This window comes from Mytilus californianus, unplaced genomic scaffold (assembly GCF_021869535.1).
Source record: "Mytilus californianus isolate M0D057914Y unplaced genomic scaffold, xbMytCali1.0.p SCAF_6, whole genome shotgun sequence".
NCBI lineage: Eukaryota > Metazoa > Mollusca > Bivalvia > Mytilida > Mytilidae > Mytilus > Mytilus californianus.
This window is the reverse complement of record NW_026262712.1, coordinates 95,413,647-95,431,716: the sequence shown is the minus strand read 5'-3', so window position 1 is coordinate 95,431,716 and position 18,070 is coordinate 95,413,647. Positions and strand designations below refer to the sequence as shown.

At 33.2% G+C, this 18,070-nt stretch overlaps 1 protein-coding gene across 3 annotated transcripts; it reads right to left on the bottom strand.

Moving 5' to 3' along the window:
• Nucleotides 1-4,744: 4,744 nt before the first annotated feature.
• Nucleotides 4,745-17,081, bottom strand: LOC127705353 (probable cyclin-dependent serine/threonine-protein kinase DDB_G0292550). Of its 3 annotated transcripts, XM_052209660.1 has the most exons (5): nt 10,820-14,701; nt 8,811-9,086; nt 7,438-8,046; nt 6,213-6,248; nt 4,745-5,757 (listed from the first exon to the last, which is right to left on the bottom strand). In XM_052209660.1, the coding sequence occupies exons 1-4, from the start codon at nt 14,595-14,597 to the stop codon at nt 6,232-6,234; spliced, it is 4,680 nt and encodes a 1,559-aa protein (XP_052065620.1). In that variant the 5' UTR covers nt 14,598-14,701; the 3' UTR covers nt 4,745-5,757; nt 6,213-6,231. The 3 variants fall into 3 exon arrangements, with proteins under 3 accessions (XP_052065620.1, XP_052065621.1, XP_052065619.1); XM_052209661.1 differs by lacking the exons at nt 6,213-6,248; nt 7,438-8,046; nt 8,811-9,086; nt 10,820-14,701 and adding exons at nt 14,723-15,298; nt 15,842-15,895; nt 16,898-17,081; XM_052209659.1 differs by lacking the exon at nt 6,213-6,248.
• Between the last annotated feature and the right edge of the window lie 989 nt (nt 17,082-18,070).

Genomic DNA, 18,070 nt, shown 5'->3' with positions numbered 1-18,070 from the left:
GCGTTTTAGTACCTCTTTAACGCTCATCTACCGTACTGATAAAAATCGACATACAGTACAGTAAGCAAATTATAAAGATTGTAATTTTTTTTTAATATATAGCAGTTACAATTAAATAGGCCTATGGGATATTTCCTGTTGATAGTATTGAAATACAGTCAAAAGCTGCTTTCTAGGAAATGTTTTGAAATAGATATACATGTATTAATAACGAAAAGTCAATATCATGTCACGCAACTAACTCATTTATTATTTACCTAAAGGAAAACAAATATAAATAGCAATGTATACTGCTCTGCACATAACATACTTCAGATTAACCTAGGACTAATATAAAAACTGTGTAGTAGTCCGCGATTTAACAAGGAAAATAAAGAAAGGTTGGTAAACGTTTGTTTCATTGCCTTTTTAAAAAAAATGACATTTAAAAAAAATCTTGAATGTACATGTAATGAGCGATATACTTAGTGCAGTTTGTCAACTGTTATCAGTATCAACTACTATTTATAGCTATTTTCTTTGAGATATTTTTTTATCCGGTTATGACAAAATGGTTTGATACACAAATAAGACGTAAAAATCAACGAAAGGATAAGACTCACATAAATTTTAGCTGATCGTAGTTCAACATTTTGAAAAAATTCTGACAGCAAAAATAGTTTGATATTGCAGAGGTATCGTTATAAGACTCATGTATCATTTGCATTTCAGATTGAATATGTGTTTGACGTATACATGTATGACAATTGTGCTAGCAACTGTCATAATAAATGTCGAGAACCATAAATGTAAAAACATCAAATTCAGGTTGTTACATTGTGTACAACGCTTAATATTGTTATGTTTTGTGATTGTTTTAAGAGTATGTGCTACAATGATCGAAATAAAAGGGAAACAGGGATTGACAACCAAGGTTCTAAAGAAACAACCAAATAGCATATTCAATTTACATCGGATCGCCCGGCTATAATGACAGAAACATAGAAACATAAAAGAAAATCATATATATATAATATGTATATAACATTTTAAATAACTGCTAGCACTTACAATTCATTAAGGGAGCTATTATTACATTAAAAATGTTTTAGTAACGGTAAACCGTAGACTTTGTTTTGCTTTGAAAGTTGATATAACATTGCTTGTAACATATTACTTGATGATCTACTGTGTCTAATTTTTTTATTTTTGAAGGAGTAACTTATGTACGCTGGGGAAAGAAAGGTTGCCCAATAGGGGCTGAAATAGTATATTCAGGTAAACAAATAACTAGATTAGTTCAGTTTCCTATTATTATTTTAAACAAACGGTACACGTTGTACCTTAGGGAGGTACCAGTTGTACAATAAAGAATACTTACTATTCCGGGTCACTTGAGTTAATACCATTTTTGGGGGGTCAACTAATGTTTCTGTCATTTGTCTTATTGTCATTTATCTTTGGCTATGATGTAGTGTGGGTTTTTTTTCTGTCTAATGATATCTTATCGCACCTCGGATACATCTTCAATTATATGCCATCTAGTTTTGAATATTATAAGTTCTGCACTCGATAATACAAAAATAAGTATACTGTTTTAACGAATGATGTTAGATTATAAAAATGAAACTCAATGAGACAGAAGAACATAACAAAATAACAACACAATGATACCACAAATAGACATCTTACATCATATGCATATGTAATGTGCATTTCTTTGTATTGAAAATCTGATGATATGATTATGTAACTTCTAGCTTCTATCACTATGAAACACTTCAACACATTGCTTTAGGGCAAGTTAGTGGAAATGATCATACAACTAAGGGAGGTGGTGTGAACTATTTATGTCTCCCAAATGACCCAGAGAATGGACAGCACCAATCAATTGACAATGACCAGATATTTGGAGGTGAATATCGGATAAGTTCATCAGGCAAGCCATCAGGATGGTCAGAAAGTATGAGATACAAGGAAGCACCATGTACTGTATGTTACAAAAAACACAGATCAACGGTCCTTTTGATACAGGTACATACATTATTCAATTACATGATCATCTATATGCTTACACAATCTCGACAACGTTTCATTCAGGAAGATAATGCAAATGGATATACTGTTACAAGACTTTTGATAGCCAGTTACAGTCTACGTTTCTGTCCTTTAGCACCAATCTACTAAGGCTATTAAGGTTTACATACTAAGGTTACAAGACTTTTGATAGCCAGCTACAGTCTACGTTTCTGTCCTTAAGCACCCATCTACTAAGGTTCAATATTTCACAGCAACTAATTCATTTATATTGGGGTTTAACGCCACTTTCAGCACACAAAGCTATATCATGGCGTCATTTTATTAGTAGAGGAAATTTGAGTACCCAGAGAAACCACTGAGCTTGGTAGCAAAACGGACAATCTTTTTTTTTACTACCCCTTAACACAAAAATCGAATGCAGTTTGCTGGAGCGGGGTAGTGATAATAATAACTGAACTATTTTTAAAATAAAAATTGCCTGTACTGTTGATGTCGCTATAATAGAGTAATATAAGTGTGTAGGACGACGTGATTCAGTTTCTGTAGTTCAGGTGCTTTCATCTTTCTATAGTAGTTTGAGCATTTTTTACACGTTATGTTATCGTGTATTGTGTTTATCGTTAGTTTTTCTCTTTTTTAATTTCTCTAATATATATTAATTCGTCAGGTTTCTTTTATTTTGAAAAGTTGGTATTGGTAGCAGAAGTTTAATTATTTCTCACAGTTTTGAAGTTTGACATATTGTAATGATTCATTCTTCTGTTGAAGTAGATTATTTTTGTCACATTGACTAATTTACCCTTAAATTCTGTTATGAATATTAGACACTGAGCAGGTGAAGTTGTTTTTGTATCTCTAAAATATTAATACAGAGAAGATTTGTGTCCATTAATGTTAATTAATGTCGAAATGTAAGAAGTAGTTTGTACATTGTAGAAATTTTCAACATATTTAATATTGTAATGAAAAATTGCAATGTTACCATAACATCTTTATAGATGAAACAGTTACTCTGCGAAGAGCAGACTTAAGATCATAGTATTTAAGATATTTCTGGTGGACACAAATTGCTATAAAGTATAAAAAGTCCTGAAAAAGACATTACGTCTCAGATACATTGTACGGATGAGACCACTCGTGTCAATTCATACAAACGTCAATGTATCTGTCGTTATTGAACGTATTTGGTGTGGGGCAGAATTACTTTTACTCAAATTCTTACTTTTAAAATATTTTAGGCAGGAAGACTTGTTATAAAGGATGGAATTCAGAATATGATGGATATCTGATGAGTGATCATTATACTCATAACAATAAGGATTTCGCATGTGTTGATATAAATCCAGAGACGTTGGACAATAAGAATAAAGATGAACATGGCATTTTGTTTTATCCTCTCCGAACGAAATGTGGCAGTTTGAGATGTCCTCCGTATACCAATGAAGCAGATGTTCTGTGTGTCGTTTGTTCAAAATAAAACATATAGAGATGAATTGACAAAACGATTATTTGTTTCTGTTTTTTTAAAAGGACATTAGCTGTCAAATTTATATTCACCGATTTGATTATCATATTCAATTAATAACATACTAACACGTAACGTTTATATAATTTACAAAAAATCTAAATTATTAATATGTATCAACATTTTGTGTGTATTAATGTCTATATATCATATAATTAACCATAGAGATGACATCCGAAGACTACCGACGTTCATATAACCCGATATAAACATGAATATTAATAAACTACTAGTAGCTGTTAGAAGCACAAGTCTTTTTTTTAAATGAGACAACTATGCGTTCCCCAGTTCATTATTGGTTGGTATTTTATTGTTCAAAACTTGACCAGCAAGCATTAAGACAGAAACAGATGATTACCAAAGCGACATAAAAACTCATATGTCGATAAAAATAATCAGAAAAAATACAACAGTATGTAAATTATAACAAAGGAAACAAACGGCTGAGCATAAAGAGCCCAAACGAAAGCCGGGTGATCTCAGTTGTTCTGGAAGGGTAAGCATATCGTACTTCATATGTTTTATCCGTAGTTTTGCTTTTAAGAGTACAAAAACGGTGATTAGTCTAATTTGGTGATGTCAAATAGGAGAAATTGGCGGGAGTATGATTAATTGAAATAACCCTACCTAATTAGATTTGTCACCGGTTTTGTACTTACATTAGCTAAGTAACACGGAGGGTGCCACATTTGGAGCAGGATCTGCTTACCCTTCTGGAGCACCTGAGATCAACCCAGTTTTCGGTGCAATTAGTGTAGATCAGCCTTTAGTTTTCTATTTTGTGTTTTGTGTGCTCGAATTTGTCTTTTGATCTTTTTTTACCGTTTTTAAAACTTTATTGCTTGAACGCACATAGCCGACTATACGCTATGTTTTTTTACATTGTTGAATGCCGTACGGTTGCCTATAATTGCTTGCATTCACTTCATTTGTTTTTTTGGTGGATCTTTTGTCTCATTGGCAATCATAACACATCTCCTTATCTTTTTTTATAAAAAAATAAAAAATAGATAGTTAAAATGTGTCAGTCTGGTAGCCAGCTCAAACATGCCAACAATGAAAGTACCAGTTAGGTTGGTCGAATCCCATTAGGAATACAACATTCATTCATGGGTTGATTCACATGTCTTTTGAGACTTAATAAGTTTCATTACATGTATTTTCATTTAAGTGAGTTTTTTGTATAAATACAACTTGAAATACGAACAAATGTTTTATTATAAATATGACATGATATTTGTACAAATATTTAACACAATGATGAACAAACTATGCATTTTTGATACTTATAAGTAGACTATTCATCATATTCCTTATTGAACATGATAAATTCATATTACAGATAATTGCACATCTTGGTATTTGGTCCTGCATACCCTTTTTAAACAGTTCCATAATTGCAGTTATACATGAAAATACGTTAATCATGATAACATTCCTAAAGATATTCAAACAAAATGTAACAAAAAGAAAATTAGTTCTGGGTAATGCATTTATCAAAAACATATTGATATATAGTATGTCAAAAGTACCTGATTTAACAATTCCACTCACTACGAAATATAACTGAAGACTTAATGAACCAACAAATTGTTTGCTACGATTACATATTTAGATATAAAGTTGGTATTACGATGTTCAAATAGGTCTTATCTCCAATATGACAGCTTATATGTCAAATCCGTCATTGACTCTCTAATTAGAGACCAGGCGTACAAGTTGTTTCCCTTAGAAAGGACATACATTTCATTGACTATGAACTAGCAGGAAAAGCAAATCTAGTGGTGTGTAGTATATGTAATCTTTTTTAGTAGTTGTGTTACATTAGAACCCATCTAAATTTGGCAAAGCGAAGCAACTTGATTAAAAATCTGGAATATCAGAATTAAATCAGTTATTGGCAAATACACTATTTGCTTATTGTTTGCATTTGTGTGAATATTAAATAACTTGTCTCTTAAAAGATACTATACAATTTGAAATGGAATAAAGTATATGCTTCAACATCGAAAAACAACAAGAGATTGTTACAGTTATTATTTGTAGATGTTGGTGAAATGATTTCCCAAACAACGAATTCATCTTTCATTGTTGTCGTCCTTTTTGATTTGTAGACTCAGTCCCAAGTCCTACCGAATAGGACTTCCGTTATACGGAACTTGGCATAAATACTGGAACACCACCTGGTCCCGTTAAGCTGCCTGTGGGAGAAGCTGAAATATATATATATCCAAATGTAAGAAGATATCTACGAGGCTATTAGACTCAAAGACAACTGATGACATCTGGTAAAAAAAGAAAGACAAAAAGACAAATTTCGATACATCCTAACCATTTGATTATTTACTTGAAGGTCATTGAAGAAAGAACTTTATCATTGACTTAAACAAAATTCTAAATGGAAATAGATATACAAAGCTAAAAAATAATAAATAGTTTTTATTTATCTTTTTCAATAAATGCACATGCAATACACATACACATGGACAGTACACAGTTGACACTTGTTATGCGTTGATTAGTGTAACGATATACATTGATTATTATTATAATGCTATGATATACCACCACGACATATAAAGCACATGAGATTATACTGCATTGTGTAAATGATGTGTTAGAAAATGAACAGAGGTAGGTGTGAAGAAAAAAGTCTGCTTGTTCATACACAGTATGGTAGAAGATCTCTACACGATGTTCCATCCTAAAAATATAAAGTTAATTCCCAAATGATTAACAAACAAAGCACCAGTATATAAACTATAAGGTCCTTAACTATAATAAACATATGCACTTTGCTCTCAAACTCTTACATAAGTAACATTTTATTAAAACGTGTCGCGTCATAGATATATGACAAAAAATCTTATTTGGAATGAAAAGTGTTAACGACTATCATCGGAGTTGATTTTAATTTGTAGACAGTGATTATACATGTCAGGTTACTGCTTTCAGATGTTTATATACTGAATACTTAGACATCATATATAACTGTGTAGATATTCAGTACATAACGCAAAGCATATATTCCCAACATCCCAATGCAGTGTATGTCTCAAATTAATCATATTCCCGAAAATAGCATATTCTGCATTGAAATATCATATTTTGAAACTCCACATTTTCAGCGTATCTCGGAGATAATTCATAGAACTTAGTGTCTAACCATGTGATAGGTTACTTTTAGAAATGTTACCCCTTACTTTGTTAATGGTACAATTACCCACAAGTAAAACATGAATTTTATTATAGCGTGGGCTTTCATGAATTATTTGGTACACATCAGCAACACATCCGACCATGAAAACGACATATTTGACTCATTGTTATACTAACACTTTAAGCTCCACGTTCTGACAATTCCGACAGAATTTCAGCCTGCTCTGGATCCATGTTTTCTAACATTGAAGCGTTAATTATTGTTCCATCAGGAAGTCGAATGGATTCTCCAGGCTCAGTAGTGGTAGTTGCCTCTGTTGTGCTCGTTGATATCATTGTTGTAGTTACGGTCGAAGTTTGCGTAACAAGAGCTTGTGTAGTTGTGTTAACTATAATACTACTATTATCAACTACTGTCATATTCTGATTCAGGATGTCAGATGTATTTACGCTTACACTAACTGGTTCAAAGGAAGAATTTGATTGTGGTATGTTTAAACCAGTGTTTCTTGTATCTAGAGTTGAATTTATTTGAACGCTCATGTTGTGTGGTCTATCACTAGGGAATGTACTATCGGTTAAATTATATGTGGTGCTATTTGTTTTTACACTGTAATTTGTATCATTCGAATTATGTTTAGTGATAATACTACCATTTACAGGTTTGGTATTTACACTTACATAATTTGATATACTATCAAACGCTACATCCACAAAATGGGAAATAAGTTTACCTAAATTAGATATCTGCGACGTTGGTGTTGACATCGCCATAAATTGAAGTGTTGGATCTGATACGTGGTTTTGAGGCTGCATTGATGATACTGTTGTCATGATATTTGGAATATGTGTTACAGGATTTAATAAGTCATTAAATCCTATGGGATTAGAAGTTGCGAAAAGAGAGACAGCATGATCCGGTGACGTCACAGGTATTGCATTAATGTCAGATGGTGCTGCCATCCCATTGACAGAAAAATCTCCAGATGATTGTATGACTTGATTGGATAAATGATTAGTCTGATGATATTGACTAAGGCTCCCACTACCGACTAAAGGGCTTGCTTTAGATGGCTTTGAATACCAAACAGCAACACCTCCTCCTAGAGTAGGTCCAAAATGTTGATTCGTAATGACGCCATGATTTCCGACACTGTCAACGATGAGCTGAGCTGGTGTTGGTGCTTCTAGTGTAGGTTGTTTAATGATTGATGGTTGTGTTGTTACGAATTTTGTAACAGGCAAAGGTGATGGAGACATGCTTCTAACGTGCTGTAAATGTTTTGATCCAACGTCAAGTCCCCTACTTTTCAGAATACCTTGCATCTTGGCAGGCGAAATAGCTGAAATATTAAAGTTATAATTCAATTACAAAACGAAATATTTATACTAGTAGTACGACTTGAAGAATTGATCTTGACATTAAAATCAAACAGCTCTCTTTAACCTTCATTCAAAGATTTTAAGAATAATTATCTGACTAGGCTAAATTATACTTTTTCAGACCTTAGACATATTTTTGTAATTTTCCGTTCTCAAGTAAAACTGCCACTAAAATTATTTCGATGTCTGTAAGGTCAATTGGATATTACATGAAATAGTTATTATGGGGGAAAGAAGAATTTACAAAACAAATTCGATCTACGGAATGTTACAATGATCAAAATCCTTCAAACAGTAAACAAGAATCCATTAAAAAGAAACAACCAACGATCTTATCAATGTGAATAACCACCAAAACCAGAAACCAATAGTAGATTATAGATAACAATAGGCAAATGTATTACAAATGGCGGTGTGGCGTCCAGTTCAATAAAATAATATACATTATTGTATAGGGGCCAGATGAAGCCCGTCTCCGGTGTGGGATTTTCTCGCTGCTTTGAAGACACATTGGTGGCCTTGAGCTATTTTCTGCGCTTTGGTCGGTTTGGTGTGTCTTTTACACATTTATTGTTTCCATTCTTAGTTCTAAATATTGTATATTGCTAGGTGTTTTGTTGACTCAACCCTCCATATGTAAACTCTCTAAAGTAGTAATAATTGGTAAAACAAAGATATATATTTAGCTCAACGTTCTTTTTTCAAGCAATAAATAGTTACTCACCAACTTGCTGTCTGAGTTTTAATAATTTGTTTTTTGATTTCATCAGAACTTTTTTAACACTATTCAACATCGTTGTATAATTTAGTGATGCTTTCAGTGTGCCCTTCACAGGATCAATGAAGTTTTGTTTGAACAGATCACGAAGGACGTTAGAAATTAGGCCTTTCAAAGTTGCTTTGTCTACATTCTTGATTCCTAAGCTTTTCTTCAATGTGCTTGTTAATCTTCCATTTGGTCCTAATATGTCCAATGGTGATGGTTTCGTTGTTGTTGATACTGCAATTATGATTATTTCTTTATAGATAGTACAGATAAATGCAATGTATAAATTTTAAACAAAAAAATCCAGACTTGTATTCAGTGTGAAATCCGGTTACTTTCAAAGAATTAAAACACATCAAATGCAGAAAAAAAGATACCGTTTATGTTATTACTACCACTGGGCCATAACCTCTTCTGGTGGACTGTTAGTAACCGAGGGTTTTACCCGCCTAGTTACCAGTATTTCTTTACTGTTTGGAATATACAGATATTGTTTTATTAAAATTTGCTGTTACAAAATTTAGAAAAAAATTTAAATTAAGGAATATATCTCCCTTATGCAAAGCTGCGATTACTTGTCCTGCTATACTTTTTGGTCCCTTTTTGTCCCTTTTGGTTGATAGCTCCTCATATTTTTAATAAGCTTTGCATTTTGAAATATTTTGGCCTCGAGTATCACTGAAGAGACATTTATTGTCGAATTCTGCATTTGTACATAAAAGTATGTAGCGTTAATGTTATTAAAGCAAAGTGAAACATTCAATGTCAATTGTGGAGCATGTATTTTTGTCAAATGTGCTTTCAGCGAATCGTACTGATTTCCTGTCTTCTTCAGTCGTCTTTGCAGTTTGTTCGAATATGTAAATGTAAAACGAACAACAAATTCAAAACCAAATATGACAACTCAATACCAGCATCAAGTCTTCATGAATATATAAGTGTCTCTGCATACATATCTCGTTGCTTTGGCTTTGCTTCGGTGTTGTCCACCAAGTTTCAATATCAAGTCCCGCTTTTCATCCTATATATTGCTATTTTTAATTCTTATTTTTTATTAAACAAACTATATATTTATACGTCAACGAGGAAGCAACCTAACTACTCAAACAAACAATAGAGATCTTGAGATCAACATGCAATCTTCAAAAAAAGTTGTATGTATAGCTCAAAATAACCCTAGTAATTAAGGGAATAGGTATGATGCCCGTTATATGTTTGATTAGGTAATCAAACGAACAAATGCGATGTTCAAGTTAATGTCATGTATTTCAAGCTAAGTTAATTCGGTCAACATGAAAACAGATAACAGAGATTGGCAAAATTAGCATACACAAGCTACTATGTTTTCAAACTGCCATCTTCCGTTTTTGCATTTAAAGTCAAAACGGCTACACTTGAAAAGTGAACTGGCTTTTGTTCGCTGGGCCCACAAACTTGAGTTTGGTATATTCATATTGATAAGGACACGGGAGTCTTTTACGACTTTGACTGCCAATGAGGGTCTCGCACGGTCGGCTTAAGATCGCAATTGAAATAATGAACGTAACAAATGTTAAAACTATGATAATATCACCAAGGAGACAATCAAAAGTCTTTAGTCGAAGAAAAATAGATAATAAAATGGGCAAAATCAAAACGACAAAATGAAACACTACATTCTACAAAAGACTACCATGTGCTACAGAATGGTTTGTATCTCGCAGTCATTACATAATATTGTATATAAATAATAGAACAAATTTAATATCCCCAAAGCCATTCATTATATCTTTATTTTCTATATGCGAAAAATCAATGAAATTGAGTCCACCCTTAACATAGAAAAACCAGTAATTCATATAATATATCCAAATAAAACAATCTATGAAAATATTCCTCGAAAATACGCTAACGCTTAAAATCTTCTTTCATTAAATCTCAGAAAATTCAAATACTAGTATCATGTGTCTAAAAGGTAAAATACTTACCACTGATATCGATAATGTGTGGCTTTGCACTCGTCGATGACACAGGCACAACTGGTGCTGTCGGTAGGACATCACTTATATTCACAGAAGAAACATTAGTATTATATAATGTTGTACTATTAACGATATCATTTGTAGCATTTAATGTTATCGTAGCATTTGTAGCATTAGATGTTAACGTAGCATTTGACAAGACATCTGTCATATTAGTATAATTAATGACATCATTAAGATTTGCTGTTAGATTAGTATAAGTAGCAATGCCAATAAATGAAGTGTTAGACATAAATGTCACGTTGTTATTAGCAGTTGTATTCAAGTCTCTGGTTAGATTATATATTTCACTTCCTGTGTTATTTGTTGATGTTATGTTATCCATCAGAGTGCCGAAGTTATTTCCAATATTAACTGTTGTAGCATTTGGGTGGTAAATTATTGCAACTGAATTATTTAAAGTGTCTATTGGTATACTTCCATGAGTTTCCACAAGTACGTGTTTAGTCGGCAAAGTATTTAATGTTTTCATTGGCATACTTCCGTGAGTATCCAAAACGTGTTTAGTTGGCAAAGTATTCAAAGTGTCCATTGGCATACTCCCATGAGTATCCAATACGTGTTTAGTCGGCAAAGTATTTAAAGTTTCTATTGGCATACTCCCATGAGTATCCAGAACGTGTTTAGTTGGCAAAGTATTTAAAGTTTCCATTGGCAGACTCCCATGAGTATCCACAAGTACTTGTTTAGTCGGGAAGAAAGTCTCAAACGTTGAGAACAATGATGGTTTCGTGGGATTCACTGTCAAATTTAATGTCTGTATAGCTCCAACTTTAATGCTAGTAGGTGTGAAAGTTGTACCGGTACTATTTCTGGTTGTATTATCAATAACCACATCACTTGGAGCTAGTTGATTGTTGGGGAAAGATTTAGTTGCATTGTTAAGGCCTAAAAATCCTTGTGCTCCCACAATTTGATTGTTCTGCTTCATTAATATTTGTTGAATGTTACGTTGTAATAATTGGCGTAAGCCTTGGTTATTGTTAAGTGAATTTTGCAGGTTGTTTGTGATAGGGATTACCATCATGTTACTCAGCATGTTATTTTGTGGTAGATTATGACCAATTAACATATTACGACCTTGATTCTGTGTTGATGCAATGCTTTGCAAAAGTGGATTTCCCTGTAATAAATTGTGTATGTTGAGCATGTTTGGATTCATTTGTGCTGCCAAATTATTGGTCGAATGACCAAATGTATTGATGTGACTTATGTCATGACCTCCACTTAATCCGAAGTCGTGAGGCTGTAAAGCGTTTTGCATTTGTATATTAACAATTCTTTGTGCCGTTGCAAGATTCGTGTCGGTTGGTGTATTTAAAGTGTTAGGGTTATTTTGTTGGTTAATGTTGGTATGCGGAACCATGTTAGCGTTTGATAGTAATCCATTCAGCCCAAAGTGTTGATTACTATTCTGCAAATCCTGATTAGTGTTGGTTCCTAAGTTGTTTTGCTTAAGTAATGTTTGCAGCAGTACTGACAAATTGTCTTGAGGATTAGATTTTGAATTTGAAATTGTAGCTGGTTGTCCTGTAAATTGTTGCTGTTTTGTTGCAAAGTTAGTTGTAGACATAGATGGAACATTGTTTTGTTTGTTTCCTAACATATTATGCATAGTCAGAAGTTGGTTTTGATTTGCTGTCTGTCCACCTGAACCTGGTGTTTGTTGCATGGTTCCTAGCATGTTTTGGATAGAATTAAGTTGGTTTTGATTTGTTGCCTGACCACTTGAACCTGGTGTAAGTTGCATGGTTCCCAGCATGTTTTGAATAGAAAGGAGTTGATTTTGATTGTCAGCCTGTCCACCCAAACCTGGTGCTTGTTGTATGCCTCCTAGCATGTTTTGGATAGAATGAAATTGGTTTTGATTTGATGCCTGTCCACTTAAAACTGGTGTTTGTTGCATGGTTCCTAGCATGTTTTGGATAGAATTAAGTTGGTTTTGATTTGTTGCCTGACCACTTGAACCTGGTGCTTGTTGTTTGTTTCTTATCATGTCTTGGATAGAATTCAGTTGGTTTTGGTTTGCTGTCTGTCCACTTGAACCTGGCGCTTGTTGTATGTTTCCTAGCATGTTTTGGATAGAATGAACTTGGTTTTGATTTGATGTTTGTCCGCCTAAAGTTGGTGTTTGTTGCATTGTTTCCAGCATGTTTTGTAAAGAATTAAGTTGGTTTTGATTTGTTGGTTGTCCACTTAAACCTGGTGTTTGTTGCATTGTTCCTAGCATGTTTTGAATAGAAAGACGTTGATTTTGATTTGATGCCTGTCCACCTGAACCTGGTGTAAGTTGCATGGTTCCTAGCATGTTTTGAATAGGAGTTAATTGATTTTGATTTTCAACCTGTCCACTTGAACCTGGTGCTTGTTGTTTGTTTCCTAGCATGTTTTGGGTAGAATGAAGTTGGTTTGCCAGTCCACCTGAACCTGGTGTTTGTTGCATTGTTCCTATCATGTTTTGGATAGAATTCAGTTGGTTTTGGTTTGCTATCCCTGAACCTGGTGCTTGTTGTTTGTTTCCTATCATGTTTTGAGTAGTATGAATTAGTTTTTTATTTACTGCTAGTCCACCTGAACCTGATGTTTTTTGTAATAAATTCTTCAAAAGTGACTGTAATGTATTTGCTTGATTCTGAGGTTGTTTGCCGCCAATCGGATTTATGTGACTATTATCCATTCCTGTGCTAGTGCTTGGTGACTGTTGTAATGTATTTGCTTGTTTCTGAGGTTGTATGCCGCCAATCGGATTTATGTGACTATTATCCATTCCTGTGCTAGTGCTTGGTGTCTGTTGTAATATATTCATTGTGTTAAGGTTAGATGATAAACTATTTCCCAATGATGATAAGTCATTATTGTTATTTGATGAAGGTGGTATGTCATGAGTGACAGGTTGTGTAATGACTGGTGCAGCGCCAATATTGTTATTGGCTGCAAGTAATTTTGTAATAACTTGTTGAAGAAGTGATTGTAGATTTTCATTTTTAGGGGTACCAGTTTGAGTGCTTTGTATATTTTCAATTTTAGGGCTAGCAGTTTGTATGCTTTGTTGGTTTATGTTCTGAAAGTTGCTATTACTTTGAAACGAGTTTCCATTTGGTTGGTTGAAATTATCATTGTGCGTATGTTGTGATGGAAATTCATTTACTGGATTTGATAATGGTCTTAGTATTTGTTGGTTTTTCCCCATTTGCATTCCTGGAAAAATATCATGTATTGTCAAACCTGACAACTGATTATTTTGTAGCTTTGCAATGTTTTGATCATTTAGAAGATCTGGATTGTTCATTTGCGTATGTGAATTACTCTGTGCAGATGTTTGATGTCCAACGAAATTACTGTTTGGCGCAAACTGATCAATTTGTGTGTTCTGTTGTGAACTTAAACCTGAAGTTTGTTCATTGTTATTAGGTGAGTGTGCTTGGTTTTTGTTTTGTGCTGATGATGCCAAAAATGTCGGTGTATTTTGATGGTTATTGTGAACGTCTGTGTGGTGGTCTTTTAAACCAGGATCATTAAAATGATTACTGTTGTGATCAACACCATTCTGATTGAATGGCTCTGGGTTAACAGGTGTTAAAAAATTATGTGGGTCTTGGCTCTGACCGTCAAAATTATTACCACTTTGCCGGTCAAAAACATTGCGATTTTGAGCACTCAACTGATCTCTTGTACCAAAGTTCTGAAAACGATTGTTATTTTGTAATTTGGTGTTGTCAAACATGGACACAGCGCCCTGAGATAAGTTATTTTCTGACCGCACGTTTTTTCTGTCATTATTATTATTACTACCGCCTTGGTTAGTATTAATTGATATAGATACTTTTCTAGTTTGATCACTTGACTGACCATTTGAACTTCCGGTGTCGCCGATTAGATTTACAGATCTTGGTGAGTTAAACAAATCAACTGGTTCTGTACGGGTATCCAGTAGTCTGTTATTATTTGTGTCTTGTATCCTGTTTCTGTTGGTTTCTGGAATTCTATTTCTATCTGCAAGTGTGTTAACGCGACGATTCTGAGAAGACGTGTCAATGTTAGATCTTTCCATTGTTTTGGTCGTCAATAATCCAGTAGATCTGTCCAAAACGTTTAATCTCCGCATACCAGGTAACCTGTTTGAAGTCTGAGTCCTTCTCATGCTTCTCATAGTATCCAAAAATCTATTTCTTGATTGCTGTTGAGAGTTTTGATCTAGTTGAGTCGTGGGAACGTTTTGGGTCTGAACACCGGACGGTACGGCTCCTGCAGTATTTGGTCCAGTATGGTTTATTGTAACTTCTACTACCTCGTCAACACTCGTCTGTGGACGTCCACTCGTCTGTGAACGTCCACTCGTCTGTGGACGTCGGATTTCATTTTGCCGTCGTCGCTGAGGTATAATTCTATTTTGTTGTTGACTTGTGCGAGTAGAACTTCTTATGCCTGTAGTTTAAAATAGTGTGAATCTACGTATGAGTCATTAAAATATTTTAGAATCTGTAGAGATAAAATAAAGTTCTATATACAAGTTCAAGAATTTCTTAACTGGCAAAAAAAGAGAACTCAAGTTGGACTAAATCGAAATATTTTTATTTGCTTAACGTTCTAAAAGTTTCATCGATGACCTTCTTTAAGTTCATACTGTAATATATGTCATTATTTATCGTAAGAGGAATACAAATTTAATGTAAAAATAAATTTCATTACTCATTACAAATATGTTATACGTATGAAAAAAGACGATCATGGCGGTCGCATCGTGGATAATGCCTATGGGACAGACTTACATTTGTATTGGCCCACTAACAGTTGCTTAAGTATTTAAATAATTGTGTATGAATGCTTGCAATACTTCTACTCATTTGTTGAATTGCTCATATTGATATTGTAATATTCACATTGATACTGTTTTTACATGATTATTTTGCACACTACCAGGTACACTCATGACATTGTAATCTAAATAGAAATAAATTAATACTGTACCTGATGGTCCAGTTCTTGGTCTGAGGATTACCATAGATGGTCTTCTTTGTTGAACTAAAATAAAAATATTTCTTTTCAGAAAGTTATACAAATAAATATAAAATAAACTTTGAAATACATATCTAAACGTGTAAGCAGATACAAATAGGACATTTCAAATGTCATAATGATGAACAGTTTTCTAAATGACTTTTATAAACGTTTTTACATCTTTTATTATTGAAATTATTTATGGGAAAAGGATGGAAAGGATTGAATTCACAAAAAATAAGTTTAACACCGCTCCTTGTTAATATGCGCGACTCGAGTTAAAAATATCTTCAGTGGTTGCCTTTAGTTATATCTTACCTACTTTATCAGATCTTTGTTCAATTTAGTCAGAAAACTCTGCAAGTTATTGTCTTTATTTATATTTTAGTAAGGTTGCATAAAAATGTATACAATTGACTGCAGGTGTCTCATTTTTGAAACAAAATGCATTAATGTGGTTCGGTAACTAAAAAGCTTTGATTAACCTCTTGACCAGTCAGGTCAAGATACAATTTTTAATCTAGACAAATCCCAAAACCGTATGTAGAGCTTTTATTCCCCCGGGTTTATGAAAATCATTCCATCACTATAAAATTTTGACTGGACAAACATGAAGAAACGACGACAAAAAAACTGTTCACGTTCTTAATATCGCACAGGCACATTAACAGATAACAAGCATCACATTAGTTTTGTGAGCTTATACCTTACAGAATATATATTTTGAATAACACAAAGGTACAAATAAAATAAACGATTTAAATAGTCAGAAAGATCCCATTTTTACGATGGTAAAACGGAATTTGAGTATTGGTCTGTGATTGGATTAAGACGTTCCAGATACAAATGGCAAATGTATGTTCCATTTAAGTCTCAATAGTTCATTTTTAAAACAGACATAGAAATAAATAAAATGTAAAAAAAACACTAATTGGGGTGAAACCAGGTGCGTGGATAGAAAGCTGACCAGAACAGTTGACAGTAAGATGACATTGCGCGTGGACAGTAATATGACTATAATATTACCTCTTGTCTGGGCATTAGTCCTTGTAGCATTAGTTGGTAGTAAGTTGGCCCTTCTGGCAGCAGCGACAATCGTTCTTATATTCAATGGCATTCCAGCAGAATCTACACGTCCTCGTCCTACTTTGAACAATATATCAATTAGATGTATGTGAACATTAACTGTTTAAAAATTATTTAAAAATTCTTTATACTTTATAATTGTCATTTCAATATTGACCTTATTTAAGTTTTTAATGCAAATGTTTTAGCTGTCATATATAGAATATACCATAGGCGAATTGTTAAATTCTAAATTCAAAACGAAAATTTAATCTTGGAACTTAACTGACTTTATTAGAAATTAAAAACAAATACACATATAAAAACAAGTCTATTGATAAATGCGTAAATACATAAAGTTATACTGGACAACAAACTAAATGATTACTTTCATTTAATATTTTGTTTCCTTAACAGAGAAAATACGAAAATACAGATTTGCAAATTGCTCTTATGTCTAAAGTTTTTATTGTTCAATTGAAATGTCAATATGGAATCAAAAACATATTTAATAACCCTATCTTTGTCTGTTCAGTATAATTCTGTACAGTTAAATTATGTCATACTTGAATAAAAAAAATCGAATAAAATTAACGGTCCATGCATAAGATGATAGAGGTAAATTTTGTACCAAGCACAATATATATAAAGTTTTGCAAAATAATCCTTTATAGCCCAAACGAAGTTAAATATCTACTTCTATCTATTTCAGTGTTATTACTCTGTTATACTATTTTAATAGGTTCGCATTAGGTTTGAGTTTCTCTAACTATGGGTTATATCTGAGCATACTCAATGTTGATCTTGTTAATTACAATATAACACAATAATACTGATAAACCACCAATAATAAACAAAACATCATATATTAGGCCGTTAGTTTACTCGTTTGAATTGTCTTACATTGTCATTTCGGGGCCTTTTATAGCTGACTGTGCGGTATGGGCTTTGCTCATTGTTGAAGGCCGTACGGTGACCTATAGTTATTAATTTCTGTGTCATTTGGTCTCTTGTGGAGAGTTGTCTCATTGGCAATCATACCACATCTTCTTTTTTATAACTACAGCGGTTACAATTTTTAGTCGACATGAGCAAACCAATTGATTGAATCATTGATTGATTTTTATCGATTGA

What these genes read in the sequence shown, in the direction of transcription:
- LOC127705353 (XM_052209659.1), bottom strand. Translation starts at nt 14,597, where the DNA reads ATGTTTGACAACACCAAATTACAAAATAACAATCGTTTTCAGAACTTT. An exon ending in ACACATTATCGATATCAGTG is followed by an intron (nt 9,087 to 10,819) that starts GTAAGTATTTTA and finishes TCATAATTGCAG; the next exon opens with TATCAACAACAACGAAACCA. An exon ending in GTCGCAGATATCTAATTTAG is followed by an intron (nt 5,758 to 7,437) that starts GTAAACTTATTT and finishes TATATATTTCAG; the next exon opens with CTTCTCCCACAGGCAGCTTA.